Source organism: Ammospiza caudacuta, chromosome 6, assembly GCF_027887145.1.
Source record: "Ammospiza caudacuta isolate bAmmCau1 chromosome 6, bAmmCau1.pri, whole genome shotgun sequence".
In the NCBI taxonomy this organism is placed as follows: Eukaryota; Metazoa; Chordata; class Aves; order Passeriformes; family Passerellidae; genus Ammospiza; species Ammospiza caudacuta.
In genome coordinates, this window is record NC_080598.1 from 48,821,680 (window position 1) to 48,837,919 (window position 16,240).

Here is a 16,240-nt window from a genome sequence, read left to right on the forward strand (position 1 = left end):
CAGCACAGGTCCACACAGAGCCACCTCTACTGCCAAAATGAAGAACCTTGGGCAACAGAAACAGATCTTGAAAAAACACACACATGCACACATCCTGGTGCAGTTTTGTTTGACCGTTTCACCCGTGTCTTACGTTCCCAATCCAGCACCAAGCACGTATCCGACTGAACATACAAGCAGCCCCAGAGGTTTAAGTGCAGCCTGTGCTCTCAAAGGGGAGAGCATCCTTCACCCCTTCCCTTCCCCATCTTCTCCTGCTGTCACCAGGTCAGCTCTGAGCTGGCTGGAAGCCACAGGCACAGCTTCATGCCAGATTAAACAGAGCTGAGCCTACAGCCTGTGCTGACACTGGTGCTCCTCTGACCACAGTAACCATGAACTAAACAGGGAGCTGGAAATGAATCCAGATAAACTAGCCCAATGAAAAATAACCTAAACAAAAATCATGCAAAGAGTCTTCAGCCTGCTCATTACATAGTGATAGATGTGCCAAGTCTGAGCCGAAGGGAGGCTTGCAATACAGCCCCAGATCACCTTCACCTCCCAGGAAAGGGAACAGGCAGTCAGGTTCAGCAGGGTTCCTGGATGAGAACAGCAGCCCAGACTCTGATCACTTCAAATCTGCTGTAAAACACCAAGAAGAGTCACTAACCCAGGCCACTTGAACAGCAAACAGCACAGTCCTGCTCTTGAGAGGAAACCAAAACAAACACTTCCAGCAGAAGCGTCCGATTGCATTTAAACTTCTGTGCATGTTTTACCTTTACCTTGGGGCAGGGACTACATCCATTACCCCACCAAGCAGCATGCAGCTGCCAGCCCTTCTGTAAGGAATGGTTTGTCTCAGCAATCCCAGCTGGCAATGCCCAGCCTCCTCTATTCCCTTTGTCATGTCAGCACAACTGTCACCTGGACTGCATTGTAACCTGAATTGGGGACTTAAGGTGAAAAGCAACACAAGAATTAAAAGAAGAGTGAAACACAAATCCAGCCAGATCAGCTGTGTGTCAGAGAAACACAAAAGTTCACGTGCCAGGAAGGTGACGGAGCAAACAGTCAAAGTTGGGAAATGGCCTCACCAACCTCACCACAGCCCAAGCCCAATGGGTAAAGAGCAGCTCACTCCTGATTTTCTACACTCTTTCAGTGCTGCTTAACACACTCTGCATCATCTTGGCTGTGGGTGAGGGGCACAGAAGGGGCCCCTTACTCCAGTTTATTTAACCTGAGTGGCCAATCCCTCTGGTGGGTCAATGGCCTGTCACTGTGCAGCCAACACCTCAGTTACACAGCAGGGCACCTGCCCGCAGGCTCTCCTAACTGAGAGCAAGATAACACAAACACCTCAGGTATAAGGTTCAGAGGATTCCCTGGGTATTGCCAGCTCTCCTGTCATTCCTTGACAATACCTGCTTGTGCTTTGTACAGCTCTAAAACAGTTAATTCAGGCAGATTCCTGCAGAAAGAGCTCTGATGTTAAGTCAAGCAGCTGGAAGCCAGTGAAATGAAGAGTGTTACTTCCATGCACAGCTTTAGGAAATCTATTATTTAAATATTCTGTATAATTCTCGGGTTTGCAATTCAAAAATAAAACCAAAAGGGTTCAAGAAAAGTTCTCCATAAATTGTCTAATATCTAATGCAACTCCATTTACATTATGGTTTTAGGGATTTTTATGATTTTTCCAGAAAGAGATGACCCTTGTTTCTCTGCACATAAATTTGAGGAGAAAATTTCTGATATTTGAGAGCTTTTTCATAGGACAGACAACAGTATAAGAAAATGCATTTTAAGTTAAACTAGTTTAAAACCACAAAACACCCTTTTAGTAATTAAATGAACAGTTGCACCAGTTTATTTAGGAAATTAATTTTTTGATGGAGTCTGTGTCACATAAAGCCTTTAACATGAATCTAAGGGGTCATTTTGTTGGGTTTGATTTTTGGTATTTTTTCCCTTTAGCTTCCCCAGATGTTATAAATGCAGTGAAATTCTGACAAATCTGTTATTTGGATCAGTCTAGGTGATAACATTAAAAACAGAGGACATTATTTCCCATCCCCAGTGTGAAACTGAACTTTCTCAGGAAACCTCGGCAACATTAAAAAAGGGAGGACAGGGTCCTGTCTCCCTCACCTTTGTGCATATGCAGATTGGATCAGGAGATTCTAACAAAGAACAAGCAGGATCCTTTTCCTCTCTCACTCCAGCTAGCACTGATCTTTGCACAGGATTTTAACTGTCAAAAGCCCAGACATCATCACATCAGAGGAAAGACATTTGCAGGAGGCACTCCTGAAAAGTCTCCCATGCCCAAAGGGTTTCCCACGGCCCCTCTCAAGATGCCCTGGCAGAGCACTTATGAGAGACAGTGCACTAGACAGGGACAGGTTGGACATCAGCTCTTGCAAAGCTCAAGGACCACTCAGGAGTCCTCAGATCCCAGAGCCTGCTCCAGACGGAGGAGGAGCCTGGCTGGATCTCCGTGACCCAGTTATGGACCACATACTTCTAAGAATAACTTCCACATCAAGCCAGGAGAATTTTCTTCTCCCATCCCCATAAACATATCCTTTACCCTCATTACATTTTTATTAAGACATCCCTCAGCATAAGTGCCAAATAAACCTTTCAGATACTTGAATTTCTTCAGCATGCACACAGCATGTGTGTGCTTCCCTATCAGACAATGCAGAGCAGACACAAAGAGGATAGGATTGGTGCCCAAAGAAGCAGAGACCAGGGAAAAACCAGCAGAATAGCAGAGAGAAACATGGGGACAAAAGCTCCAACCTTTATAACCGTGGGCTGTTCACTGAGACAAAAATACTGCAGCGAAACCAGCGAGGTCAAACATCATTTCCCCTTATCAGATAACGATGACTGAGGAAGTTTGAATTCATAAAAGGCACACACACATCACACACCCTGGAAAGACAATCCTACCAGCCTTTGCTCAAAGCAGGAATCCCTGTACAAATAAATCAGATTTTCAAGGGAGGCAGAAATAGGGCTTGTAACAAAATTTTTCAGCCTCCCCTTAGCTCGAGCAGCACTAGTGGGCATAGCTATAATCACAGCAAACCTACATAATGGGGCTGAACTAGCTTAGCCCTTTCCCTGCAAGCAGAGAAGCTGCCACATCAGTAACTCCGTTGCTAGGGCAACTGCTTACTTTCCATATCAACTGCAAACTCGTTGCCATGGAGACACATATACAAGAAAAATTCCTCTCTATAGCCAAGGACCAGATGGTAGGGAAGTCATGGACCAACGGGCTCTACTAAGTGGGACACGGACTACAGGACATTTAGATCTGTACGTTCACAACAGGATTAATCTGAACAAGCGAATTCACAGGTCTGGCAGTATAAACAAAGCCAGGGAACTCCACATCAACTCCCCATCATGTGCTAACTTCATACTCTGGCCAACTATTATTAAACTGCTGAGCTCAATGCAAAGGGGTTTGTACAATCAAGGGCTCAGCATTTTCCCTTCTTCAGCCCAGCTCTCTGCCTCAATCCAGATCAGCCTCATTGCAGTCCCATGAACAGGCAGGCTTTTGGTTTGCCAGGTAAGCCTGATGGCACTGCAGCTGATGTGGAATAGCAGCAATGTAAAAACAAATCCTCTCTTCCACATTCCACACCTGACCTAAAAGCACCAGGACAGGGCTGGACAAGTCAAAAAAAAGTGATTAATCCTGTCCTTTCTTTTTCCCCTCTCCATTACAATGATCTCACATCAGGAAATTCAAGCATTCACATGCAGGCAGAAAAAGCTGCAGACTACTAGATTCATATTTAGCCCCATGAATATAAACTAGTGAAACTCAAGACTGAGAAAACTACTATGCAAAGGGAGTTCAAAAAAGAATTAACTGTTCAGCAGAACTTTTTTTAGAAAAATGATTACTGAAAGGCTACATAAACAAACACTGGAAAGCACAACTATGAGAGGAAAAGCTTCTAGCTTTTCACAATGTGTCAACGCACATCAATCAGCAAATGCCTGCAATTCCCAGCACTAATTCCTTTTCCCCATACTGTATATGTTTCAGAGCCCATCTTGTTAGCATTTCATAACATGTCACTTCCCAAATATTGTTTTTTTCCATGTAAAACCAGTAAAACAGGCAGACCCCAACCATGCAATTTGCAAAAGCTGTCTGCAAGAAGTAGCATAAAATGATTCCTTACAGATGAAAGTCCCCCTTTCCCCTGCCCCACACCAAAACCAGAGAACCCCCTAGATGGACACCTTTCTTCTGAACAGCAGAGATATTTGCTGCAGGGTACCAAACCAAGCCCAAGTGTGTGTGCACACACACGAAGGAATTTTCAAAGCCATCAGCTGACATTTACTGCTTTCCAAGTCCGCAATTAGCTGTCAAGCACCTGATTCAGACTCTGACCCAGGGCCAATTCTGCACTCAGGACTCTGTCTGCCACATCCCTTGGCCAGGACACCAAGGAAAACTCAGCAGGAGACTTGAATGATCTGCTGTGGTGCATTTTACGTTTGAGATTCCCTTTTCATTCACCTCAAAGCTGGCTACCTGCAGTTATTAGCATCTTCAGGAAGTAGAAGAAATTCTTTCTCAAAATCTGTGACTTTCCTGGAATCAATAAAACTCCACCTTGTGATTCATACAGGCAAGGCCTCCCACCCCACCTTGCTGTCTGGCACTGTAAGCATGGCTGTAATGAGGAATTTGAGAGGCAGGTGACCAGTCATGCATTGTGCTGCAGCACGTCCCCACGGGGCAGCAGTGCAGCGTGGTATTGCTCAGATGAGCTCAGTGAATGGCCGGATATTTGACAGATACACATGAAGACAAGTTCCGCATAGGAAGGAAGCTGAAATCTAAATAGTCAACTTGTAAACAGAGGAAGAGGGTCAGAACAAAACACAAATGGCCGAGTTAAACACATGCCTTGCTAGTTACCTTATTTTGGTGGTTTTTTAAATGCATTGTATGAAGATTTCATACAGTCTGCAACAGGGCTGTAAAAGTCTGTTGTGGCATTGTTATTACAGTCTCACGTCCCAACCAGAATTTAAGACTTTGGCTTACACAAAAAAAGGTCCAGTTCAGGAACAGATTTTATTTTATCTCACACACGAGCTTTCACAGCAGTTAATTGATAAAGAATACAAATATACAGTGTGTGATCAGTAATATGGGGACAGTGGATTCTAGGTAACAATACTTTTTAAAAAGAAAGAAAAAAAGATAGACATGTCAATCCTTTAAAAATGAAAGCTAACTCATTTAGAAAAGAAAGTTAACTCATCTAAAATGAAAAGTTGCTAGTTTGGCATAGTGCATGACTCTTCCTCTAGAGTTACTTGAGCTTCTATTCCAGATCTTTTCAAGTTAAATTGCACACAAAATAGGGAGAACAGCACCACCAAGAGAAGTCGAGTTTCAGGGTAACAAGTTACATGACAATCACAGCATTTAACTCACTGAAATACAAAAGCTGAGTGCATCTATTGTTTCTGCCAGGGTGAAGCGTTCACTTTCTGATCTTCAGCCAATTTTAGAGACAGACCATGAGTTATGTGATTTTACCTGCTATTTATTTCCCTAACCTGTGAGAAGGCCTCTGAAATTAATCTGCAAGCCGGTATTTTTATCAGGATACTCATACTTTGCCAAAGATTCATCCAGTCCACTGCTTCTTGAGAAGGTCCCCTTTGGAAACTGATTCCTGCTCCCAGGCAGACTGACAGAGTAGAAGGCTATGCAAGGGACTGCCCACGCTGCTCTGCTCACTTTCCCACTCCCTTGCACACAGCCTCTTCCTGCAGATGCTGATGGGGAATCAGCAGCGAAGCCGGGAGACAACAACCGAGATCCAAAGGCAAAGATGTGCTCCAGGGCTTCTGCTCTGCACCAGCTGCAGAAGTTACATGAGCCCAAAGAACACCAAGGGATTTTGGTGAATGGCAACCTTCACCTCTGATGCCAGACCTGCCTCTGCTCTTTGAAGAGTTTCTCTAAAACTCTCCTGAAATGGAACAAAGCCTCATCACCATTACCCTCCTCGTATAAAAGAAACAAATGTTTTTTTGGATTACAACACAGACCAGGGCAATAGCAATAGACTCTTACATAAGGCATACCCTTTCACTATACATTTGTATAAGCCAAGAACAGCAAGCAGCCTATTTATAACATTATTACATTCATCTAGTATAGCTGGAAACCATTACCACAGCATGATAACTAAAAACAATATTTAACCACTATGCATGAAGACACCAGCTGGGGGGAAAAACACACACACACACTGAACACTTCCTTACAGATGTCTAGACAATGAATTTAATAAAATCAGAATGAGCAATGCAAAAGAAATGCTGGCCCTCTGAACTTAATCAACTACATTACCAGGCACAGAGTATCACATTCTATACTCCGTTGTTAAGGACATATTGGGGGATTAGCAGGTGAATATTTTCAGAGCCAGAGAGATTCCCATAGTTCCAAACTCACCTGACTTCGGTCTTTGTCCACTTTCTTAAAACACTTATTCAAGGACAGATTATGTCGCACAGAATTTTTCCATCCAGTGGGTGCATTTGCAAAATATGGAAAGTGTTCCAAAATCCAGTTGTATATATCCTTTACAGGCAGTCTTTTGGTTGGCGAATCCTCAATGGCCATAAATATGAGGCAGCTAAAGGAATAGGGAGGTTTGCAGTTGGGGTTCTGCTTGGCATCGTAGGGCATGTCAGAGTGGGCAGGAGACGGTGGCGTGTCATCACCGATGTCCTGCACAGGGCTAACACTCCTTAACACCGAGTCCCCAAAGCTTTTCAGCAAGTTCTTGCTCTCATGTAACCAGTTCAAATTAGTTAGTTCTTCATCTTCCATGGCCCCTTTATCTAATCTGATGGCAGGCAAAGAGAAATCTAGGTCCTCGTCATCATGAAGTGCCTTTGATAAATCACTATCTTGATAACGCTGGCTCAATCCACTGGGAACACTAATTCCTGAGCCCTCTGGCTTCTTACTGGGAGGCATGACTGGACCCATTTAGACAGCAGCTCCTGGGAGAGCGAATCCAAAGAAAAGAGAGAAAGAGAGAAAAGTTAGCTCATAAAAAGTTCCTGTGTAACAATTTGACAGCTTTTCCCTAACTGGTCACTTGGCCTTTTGCCATCTGTATTAAACGTGACAGTTTCCCATAACACTCATCCACAACTGTTGAATAAAATTACCGAAAGTCAGTACAGGGAAGAATTTTCAGTTGATGTTATGAGATGATAATCCAGATACACCTCAGTTCTGCATGCACATGAAGCCCCACAGAGGAAATTCCAAACCATGTCTCTTTAAAGAGGAAGGAGCGTTTTCAAACCATTGAATACCCCAACTGTATCACTTTAATAAGGATGTGAATTAAAAAATAATAAGAGTGACTTATGGCCAGTTGCTTCAGATTAATTTCAGCTGTTTCACATTTGAGGACAATACAACAGCACCATGATTAAAATCATGCTGGCTAAAAGCATAGGCAGACAAACATCCATACTGATTTGGCTGCACCAAAACTCAGAAATGAGAGTGTAACTTAAAAACCAGCAAGGTCGGGAGAAAGTAGGAGGGAAAGCAACACCCGGTATTTTTGGGCCCAGGGCCAAAAAATGGGGAAGCAAGTGCCAGAGCAATAGAGCACTTTAAAAATGTATGTAAACAGAGAAGATTTTAACGTAAGCTGAACCTATTTCAAACACAATAGAAAAAAACAAGAGTCAGAAAGACCCCCGTGATGGTCAGCAGTGGCCTGTGAGAGGCGGGGTGGGCTGCTGAGGGTGCTGCACCAGCAGGCCCTGGGGGGACACCTGTGACACCAATACTTGGAATGTCCCGAGCACTTCCCATGCAAAGCGAAGCTGGGCCCTTGCCCAATTCCGGAGAAGCAGACAAGCCCAACAATTCTACTGCAGAAGCAGGAGACAGGCTCCCTTAGCTTCTACAAACAGTCAAACTGCCAGGAATTAGCTCTTGGACATGTGAACAGAAGTGGAACAAAAACTGGACAGAGTTAAAAACAGAATTTAAATGGACAAAACGTTCTGCACAAACACTGAACAAGAACAAAATGATTCCCTGTACCTAAAACATAACCCCAGCAGTTACCTGAAGCCATGCAGTCACGGAGTCAATATCGTAAATGAAAGCTAAAAAAAGCTACAGGTAACAACAGAATGAACTGGCTGTCTGCAGGGACAAACAGAGCAATGCAGCCATTATGGGAAAGAGAAATAATGGACTTTAATTTAGCTGTCATAAATGGGCAAAACCGAAAACTCTGAAGTTCTTTTTGTCTTTCTATCATGAAGTTACACCAAAGCAGATAATTATTAAAAATGAAACACACAGAACTTTTCTGCAGGGAAGCACATCAATACACTCAACATCTTCAGTGAAAATGTGCAGTTTTACTTGAGTAAGTATGTGGAAAAGGAAAAAATACCGATGCAGATGTAAACACCAGGAGGCCGAACTTGCGTCGGCCCCACTTCCTAGTTTTCAAATCTGCATCCAGCGCAACCAGAGGTAAACAAGGGAATCGCCAGCGTCCAGGGGCACGGGCATTGCCTACCTAAGCCGCACGCTTAACTTTGACTCCAAATGGAAGTTCCGTCCCATGAGCTTCTAAACAGGAAAATTATATGATGGCTGACAGTAAAGTAATTTAATTGCACTGTTGCTATGACAACACGCTGCTCTCTTTCTGTTTAATTTCCTTATTTGCCAGCATCCTCCCAAAGGGCCGTATCACTTCATGATTTTTTTTCCCGTCTCTCTCTCTCTCTCTCCCCGCTTCAGGCAGCGGGGGTGACCGGGCGGCCGCGGCCCCGCGGAGTCCCCTCGGGCCGGCACGGAGAGCCGGCAGGGAAGTCCGGCGGCGTCCGGCCCAAGAGCGGCTCGCAGCGGGGCCGTAGCGGGCGGGCGGGCGGGGTGCCCGGGGCAGCCCCCGCGGCGGCGGGGCCCGACTGGGGCCACAACGGGGGGGGTTGGGGGGGCCTGCCAGCGAGGCCCGTGGCAGCTGCAGCGGCGCCCCACCGGCAGACAAAAGAGCGGCGGTCACGGCGAGCCCCCGTTTCAGGCGGACGAACGCGTTTAACCCGCGGCGGCTCCGGCGGACGCGCCCCGCACGCGCGCGCGCCGCGGCCGGAGGGGGGCGCACCGGGGCGGGTCCCCCGCCCGCGCTCCCACCGCGCCCGCCGCGAGGGGGGGCGGCCGCCCATTGGCCGCGGCCGCAGCCAATCAATGGCGTTGCCAGGCGACCGGGGCTGCTCGGGCCGGGCGGCGCGCGCCGCGCACCCCGCCAATGCCGGCCAGGTGTCACCGGCCCGCGCGGCCCCGCGCGCCCCGCCGCACGTGCGCGCGCGTGCCCCGAGGTCCCGGCCCGGGCGCCGCCGAGACCCGGCGGGACGAGCTCGGGCCGGGCGCGGCCCCGCGGCGCGGGCACGGCCGGGCTCGGCGGGGTCACGGCGGCGCGCACGCCGGGCCGCGCACCAACTCCCGACCAAGTTGTGGCGCGGGGCCGGGCCGAGCCGGGCGGGACTGCACCGCGCCGCTGTCCGCGGCCGGCCCGCGCCGCCCCGCGCAACCCCCGCCAACAACAACAACAGCAGCGGCAACTTACCTGGCGGGGGGCGGCGGTTTCACCGCGGTCCCTTCATGGCAGTGGCACAAAGTTTCATCTGACGGAGCCGGGCATGGCGCGCCCCCGCCTCAGCCCGAGCCCCGGGGGTGCCGCGGGGGTCCCGGCGCACGGGGCTCCGCCGCCTGCATGGGGCCCGACTGCCCCGCGCCCGCCCCGCGCTCCCGACGGGCAGCGGTCCGCCTCGGTGCGAGCCCGAGAGCGAGAAATTGTTTCCACTGCAAACAAAAAAGGCGACACATGACCACGGAGGGAGGGGAGAGAGGGAAAACGTGGGCTGGGCCAGCCGCGACGGGAGAAGCCGCGGAAGGGAGGGCCGCCGGCGGTGGGGGAGGGCGGCGGTTGCTGCCGGCCGGCGGCGGGGACGCGGCCGTGCCCCCCGCAGGCCGCTCGCCCACCCCGGCCCCCGCCCGGCGTCCGGGTCGTGCCGGGCCGGCGGCGCTGGCCGGCGGCGGGCGGGTGTCCGAGGTCGGGCGGGAGGCGCTCGGGAGTCCCGGTGCGCCGAGAACCGGCAGCCGCGGCGCTCCCACTTGTGCGAGTCTCCTTTCCCCCCGCCCGGCCAGGCCGACCCCGACTGAAACGCGGTGTACACCGGAGGCACCGACGAGCCCTAGGAGCTCACGGCTTAGCACAGCGGAGCCGTGCTTCTGCGTCTCCCGCAAGAGGAACCGGGGAGGCATCTCTGAACACCCTCCCGGTGGGCAGGCAATTCCTGCCGAACGGGCGAAGCTGCGGCCCGGCGGCGCACACGAGCCCGGCCGGAGCCAGGCACCTGCCCCGCTGTGCCAGCCGGAGCCGGGCCCTGCGGGGTGCGCGGGCAGCGACCGGCGCGGATCCCGCCCGGCCGCTCTGCTGCTGGCTCCGGCCACTGCCGTGCTGTGCGGTGCACCGTACAGAACCGTGCTGCAGGAATCTGCAGTTACTGCCGACGGAAGGGGGGGGGATATTTCCTGAAGGAAATCTGCTTTAAAAGAAGGCTTGACTCGATTAGGAAATATGGTGCATTTTCTCCTTTGCTATCATACCCTGACATAACTAGTATTAACTTGAGTAAAAAACTCCTTGCCATCAGTTGGATTAATTGAAGGGAACTAACTTGATTTAAAAATAAAGAAGTTGTCCAGTCTAGACAGCACTAGCTGAACGTACAGTCTACTATACATTATATGCCAGATCTCAAGTAGCTTCAGTGATTTGCAGCACAAAATTAAAGTATGGCTGTCTACCAGCAAAACAAGTACATGGAACTGTTTCATAGCCGGTCCAAAATCAAATATTTTCCAATCTGGGTAAACAACGCTTGAAGATTTAGCATACTATAGAATAAATTCTCCTTTCACTATAGAAAATGCCTGCTGCAGAAATGTATACACAACATAAACTTAAGTCAGAAATACAGGTATCCTTCCCAGTGCAGTCCCCCCTGGACACAGAAATTGTCACTAAGCTAGGAAGGAAAACATTTTAGCTGTTTTATTTAGAAAAGTTGGAACAGCTGCCTCAAGACCTTTAGGGAATTCTGCATTGTTTCCCAATGGATGGGTTACCTCCTTTAATCTATTTAATACTCACGAAATTCCCAGTTTTAGATAAGAGTGGCAAGCACCTCATTCTCAAAGTGCAGGGATAAGAAGCATTTCATTGATTCTCTGGAACTAGAAATTCCTATCATAACTAGCTAAGACTTCTTTTGCTGATAGCTTTCCCTCCCCTACCCAGTGAACTGCTATTTCACATTCTTGCATATTTCCAAGAAGACACACCAGCAGCTGAATTGCAGAATGGGAAGAATACCTATCAGGCAGCAGAGTATCATCATTACCCACTGGCAATCCTGCCCTGTGACTCCAACAGCCCTAACACTCCAGGAGCCAGCAAGACCATTAGTTTACACCGTTCTTATCTCATGGCCGTTTGGTTTCAAACCCAAACTAAATTATCAAGTCATAACTCCACCCACCTGAACTTACTCCAAATGCTTCAGACATTTTTCTGAGTGAATCAACATGCCTCTTTATTGGCAAGCAAGGAGATTTATTGCATTTATTATCACTTGCAAAATTCAAGTGTCTTGAAAGACTACCAAGAAGAATTCAGCTAATGAGAAGTATTTCTGAAGTGAGAAGGGGGAAGCCTCATGAGATGCAGGGTAGTATGGAAAGAAAATTATACCCTGAATACATTATGTATGCATCCTATTCAGCTCAGTTCTGTTCAGAATTAGTGGCCAAATTCCCCATGAATATTGGTGGAATATGATCAGTTTCAGTTTTCTGGTTTTTCCACGGTAGGTAGGAATTTCCCCAGAGTGCACCCTAGAGATTGCACTGAAGGGCCCTGCGAGACATTTGCTGTGTGGACAGCAAAGGCGGCATGATCCAGCACAGGGGCCAGCAGCAGGTGGCAGAGGAGGCTGGGAGAGCAGGGGCAGGCTGGGTGGGAGGGCTGCCAGACGCTGCTCCCGCCGAGGTGCCCGTCAGAGGCAGCAGCGTGGGGCAGCCTCTCGCTGCTCCCACTCACCCCTGAGCTCCACTGCAAGTGCAGCTGTGACTTGCACAGCGCAAGAATACCAGCAACAATGTAAACACTACTATCTTGCCTCTTAGGATGACTGCTCCTCAGTTTCTGACTCTTTGCTGGAATACCTAAAGGGACTAACTTAAGAAAGGAGCACACAGTCTCATGCGGCTTCAATGAAAGAACATTAACTGCTGGTTTAGAGACCAGAGCAGCAGCAGAACTACTAATGTATGGCCATCAAGTAACTAAATACTCACTGTAATCTCAGGCAACCCCCCACATTTATTAGGGTGTTGATTTCCCCATTTCTGAGACAGCAATAATACTAATTCATTTAGCATAAGATTTGCAACACTGACAGATGAAACTGTTTGTACATCAAGACCAAAGTACTTGCCGTACTGAAGGCTGATTAGAAGTTACAACAGTGCAGAGCTGCACTTTAGCCTTGTGGGCTAATACACAACAGTCTAATCTTTCCACTCAGATTTCAGAATACCAACTGCAGATGTTGCAGTATCTTATTTAATGAGGATTTCCAGCCATCTCTCTATACTTCTTTATCTCTTATCCTCCTCTAGATTGGAATCCCTGAAAATTTCCCACAAGCCATCGAGCACACAGGCACAGCAAGGGTCATGGGCTCACAGGCTCATCTTCCCCCCTCAATCTCCTTCTGCTGGGAACATCTCTCTTTGCTAGTATTATGACCATGTGTCATGGTTTAACCCCAGACAGAAACTAAATACCACACAGTCGCTTGCTCCCCCTGCCACACACACAGTGAGGAGAGGATTCAGAATTTAAAAAAACCAAAAAAACCCACAAAACCTTAACTCAGGGGTTAAGACATGAATAGTTTCATAATTTTTTCATATTTTTAAAAAAAAAATATAACATTATGATAGTAATAGTAAGAGACAGAAAGAGGAATAACATCCAAGAGGAACAAATAATGCACAATACAATTGCTCACCACCTGCTGACAGATGCCTGTTCATCCCTAAGAAGTAATTGGCCCCTCCTGATCAATTTCCCCACAGAGTATATACTGGGCATGATGCTCTGTGGTATGGAAAATTCCTTTGGCCAGTTCAGGTCCCCTGTCCTGGCCATGCTCCCTCCTGGCTTCTTGTGCGCTGCTCACTGTCAGAGCACAGGAAACTGAAAAGTCCTTGACTTAGGGCAAGCACTGCACAGCAACAACTGAAACAACAGTGTGATATCAACTTAATTCTCATACTGAATCCAAAAATACAGCACCACTGTCTCGGCCAAAAGCAGGACACCATGTCACATAACCTTATTAAATACTTCTACTTTCTGCCTTCTGGCCTCACCTGCCACACTTCAACAGTCCTGCACTATTTATCCTCACCTTTAAGCCCCTCTTCCTAACTTGGCCTCCAATTACCATGTCTTTATTGACTGGTGTCCTTGTCAATGTTTATTCTCTCTACAGAGTCAGATTTCTTCCCTGAAGTCTGCTGCAAGTTTGCCAGCAAAGCTTGCTTATTAGGATTTAGAATTACACAGCTGTAAAAAAACTCCTTCTAATTCTTAAGGGTCATAATGTACTTTTCAAAGAGCGATGTGGACAGGGCTGCTGACTCTTGTGATCAGACCCTCAGTGTGGGACACAGCTCAGGCCCCGGCACCTGTACACTGACCATCTCATTTTGTGTCAGTTCTTCCTCCATGCAGAATGACTGATGGGGCTTGTGTCCCCATCAGTCTTGATATTTCTAATCTTCTGTTTTCTCTGAGGCACTGGATTTAATCTTGTACATAGCACAAGCACACTGGACACCTTCAGGAACTTAGAAAAACGAAATCATGAATACAGTGTTTATTCATTTCCGCTTTCACAACTCCTGTTCTCGGCATTCTTCTCCTGCAGTATCAACACTTCTTTATTTTTAACCACAGCAGACCAGCCTGGTTTTGTTTTCTGCACTATGCCTGCTTTTGGGGCAGAGACACAGCAGTGTCTGAATTCCTGGCACAGCTCCAGAACAGCCAGAGTCTCTGCCCTGTGCAGAGGTAACACACCTAATGGGCTGACAAACAGTGCCCTGCTGCCCTGAAAGAGAGCAACTCTGGCTTCACAGCTGCTCTGAGTGCAGTTGTACCCTGCCTGCCCGTCCCATGGCTTTTGCAAGCATGCCTTCCCATTTCTTCACCCAGCAAGCACTAAGCTATAAGCTGCACATGCAGGGAAGGCCCAGCTTACCAATAGATCTATCTTTTGCTCATTCAATCGAGAACATGGAATCAGATTTACAAAGCATTTTCCCAACCTTACATTTAATTAGTCTTTAAGTTCTCATTTTCCCCAGCAGGCAAAACCCAACAGAAACAGAACTGAATCTGTGAGAAAAGGAGCACCAATACAAAGCTTTGTCAGAAGTCTGAGCAAACAAAACTATCTATGGTATATCTGTTTCACAGGCTAAAATAAAATTAATTTCTTCCAATAAAATCCACAGTTTTTATTAAGTAGCTCCTTTATAAATTAATGTATGCACATTTGTGATGTTATTGTAGTAACACTTGCTTGCAGTTTCTAGGAAAATGAGTATACTTAGTGCTAAAATTATATGCAGCTGAGAAGCTACCAGCAATTGTGTTTCTGTGCATGAGTGTGGTGGGAGGACAGCATCATGCATGCTCATTTTTCTACATATATTTGTTCAAATGGGTCCATATGAGAGATGCTTTCACAGCGTAATTACCCAACATACAAGGACCCAAGCACAAACCTAGCTTATACTGGGAAAGGGAAGCTCCTGCAAGTGCAGCTTATTTTCCAGCCTAGTCAGTGGAAAGCAAAATGTTGCTGGGATAAACATATCTTTACTGGAGTCTCCTGCTATAAAGGTCTGAACTCACCTAAGTAACTCAGTTGGTTAATTAACTGTAATGCAAGCCAGTATTTTTAGTACAGGTGCAGTGTTTAAAGAGGCTGAAAAATGAAGGAACTGTGTTCTGGAGTTTGGTGCTTAAACTCTGCTATCTGTTGTAAAAGTGTAATGCCACAAGATGTGGCCTGGCGTTATCTCAACATCAGTATTCACACTTGGCAGCTGAAGTCAAACTTACAAGTAATCAGCAGAACCAGAAATCAACTGTATTTTTGTTCTCAAAAGCAGTGTGGAGGAAAAGCAGCAGCCAACACTGCAGACAAGTAAAGATCAGAAGTTTTGGGGAAAACTACAGTTGAAAATCATGTAATTTGTATAAAACTCCCAAACTGCATTGCCAAGTGGAATTTCTAAAACTAAGACAAAAGTATTTTAAGTTAACTTCTCAAATTCTGCCTCAGCTTTCCTGAATACAAACTGTTCACTTCATCAAAGGGCATAATTTCCCCTTTTTTTGTGTATCTATGCATGCAAAATTAAGTTTGCAACAAGACTTCACAGGTAGTGAAGTTCGTGTTCACATCTCATCAACTGAAGTTCTCAGCAACTGACACTAAACACAGTCTACCATCACTACTGCTGTAAGAAGGCAATTATTCTCCTCTGACTATTTGCTTGTGCCAGGTGCATTTCCTAGCCACAACTAGACTTGTGTGAGTCCCAGCTTGATTTCCAGCATTTTGTAGCACAGGATATTCCAGGGTTCTTTCCTCTACTCACTACTTGGCTCTACTCTTCCTGTACGGTTCTTGACCACTGTTCCCAGAGGAAATCCTGTGATATGCAGATTCCCATATTGCAACAACACAGAGACAACTATGAGAGCCTGCATGAGGTGGTGCAGGGATGAAGCACAAGCAGGGCTGTGCTCACCTACAGCTGTGTCTGCAAAGAGATGCTGAGAGGGTGCAGGTTGTGAGAAACACACAAAGTGCCATAAAATGAACAAGCAGACTTCTGTCCTTGGTGTGTTTTTAGTGCTACAGAGCAGCTCACCGAAAGTGCCAGGGAGCAAGGAATGGAAAGCAATGAGAAACTGCAGTGGAAGGACTAAAAAGAGTCAGTACCATCTGCAGAAAGGTTCTGTTTTGTCCTGTGCTCCCC

The 16,240-nt window shown here is 47.1% G+C and overlaps 1 protein-coding gene across 2 annotated transcripts in view; it reads right to left on the reverse strand.

Annotated features, from left to right (window-relative positions):
* FOXN3 (forkhead box N3) overlaps positions 1-16,240 on the reverse strand; it is a 204,636-nt gene that overhangs the window by 122,616 nt on the left and 65,780 nt on the right. The window contains exons 1-2 of one of the 2 annotated variants that reach the window (XM_058806243.1): positions 9,675-9,875; positions 6,509-7,065 (exon numbers count right to left, since the gene is read on the reverse strand). In XM_058806243.1, coding sequence (XP_058662226.1) covers positions 6,509-7,051 — 543 coding nt within the window. In that variant the 5' untranslated portion in view covers positions 7,052-7,065; positions 9,675-9,875. Of the gene's footprint in view, positions 1-6,508; positions 7,066-9,674; positions 9,876-16,240 lie in introns of those variants that run through there. The other variant, XM_058806241.1, reaches the window with a different exon arrangement.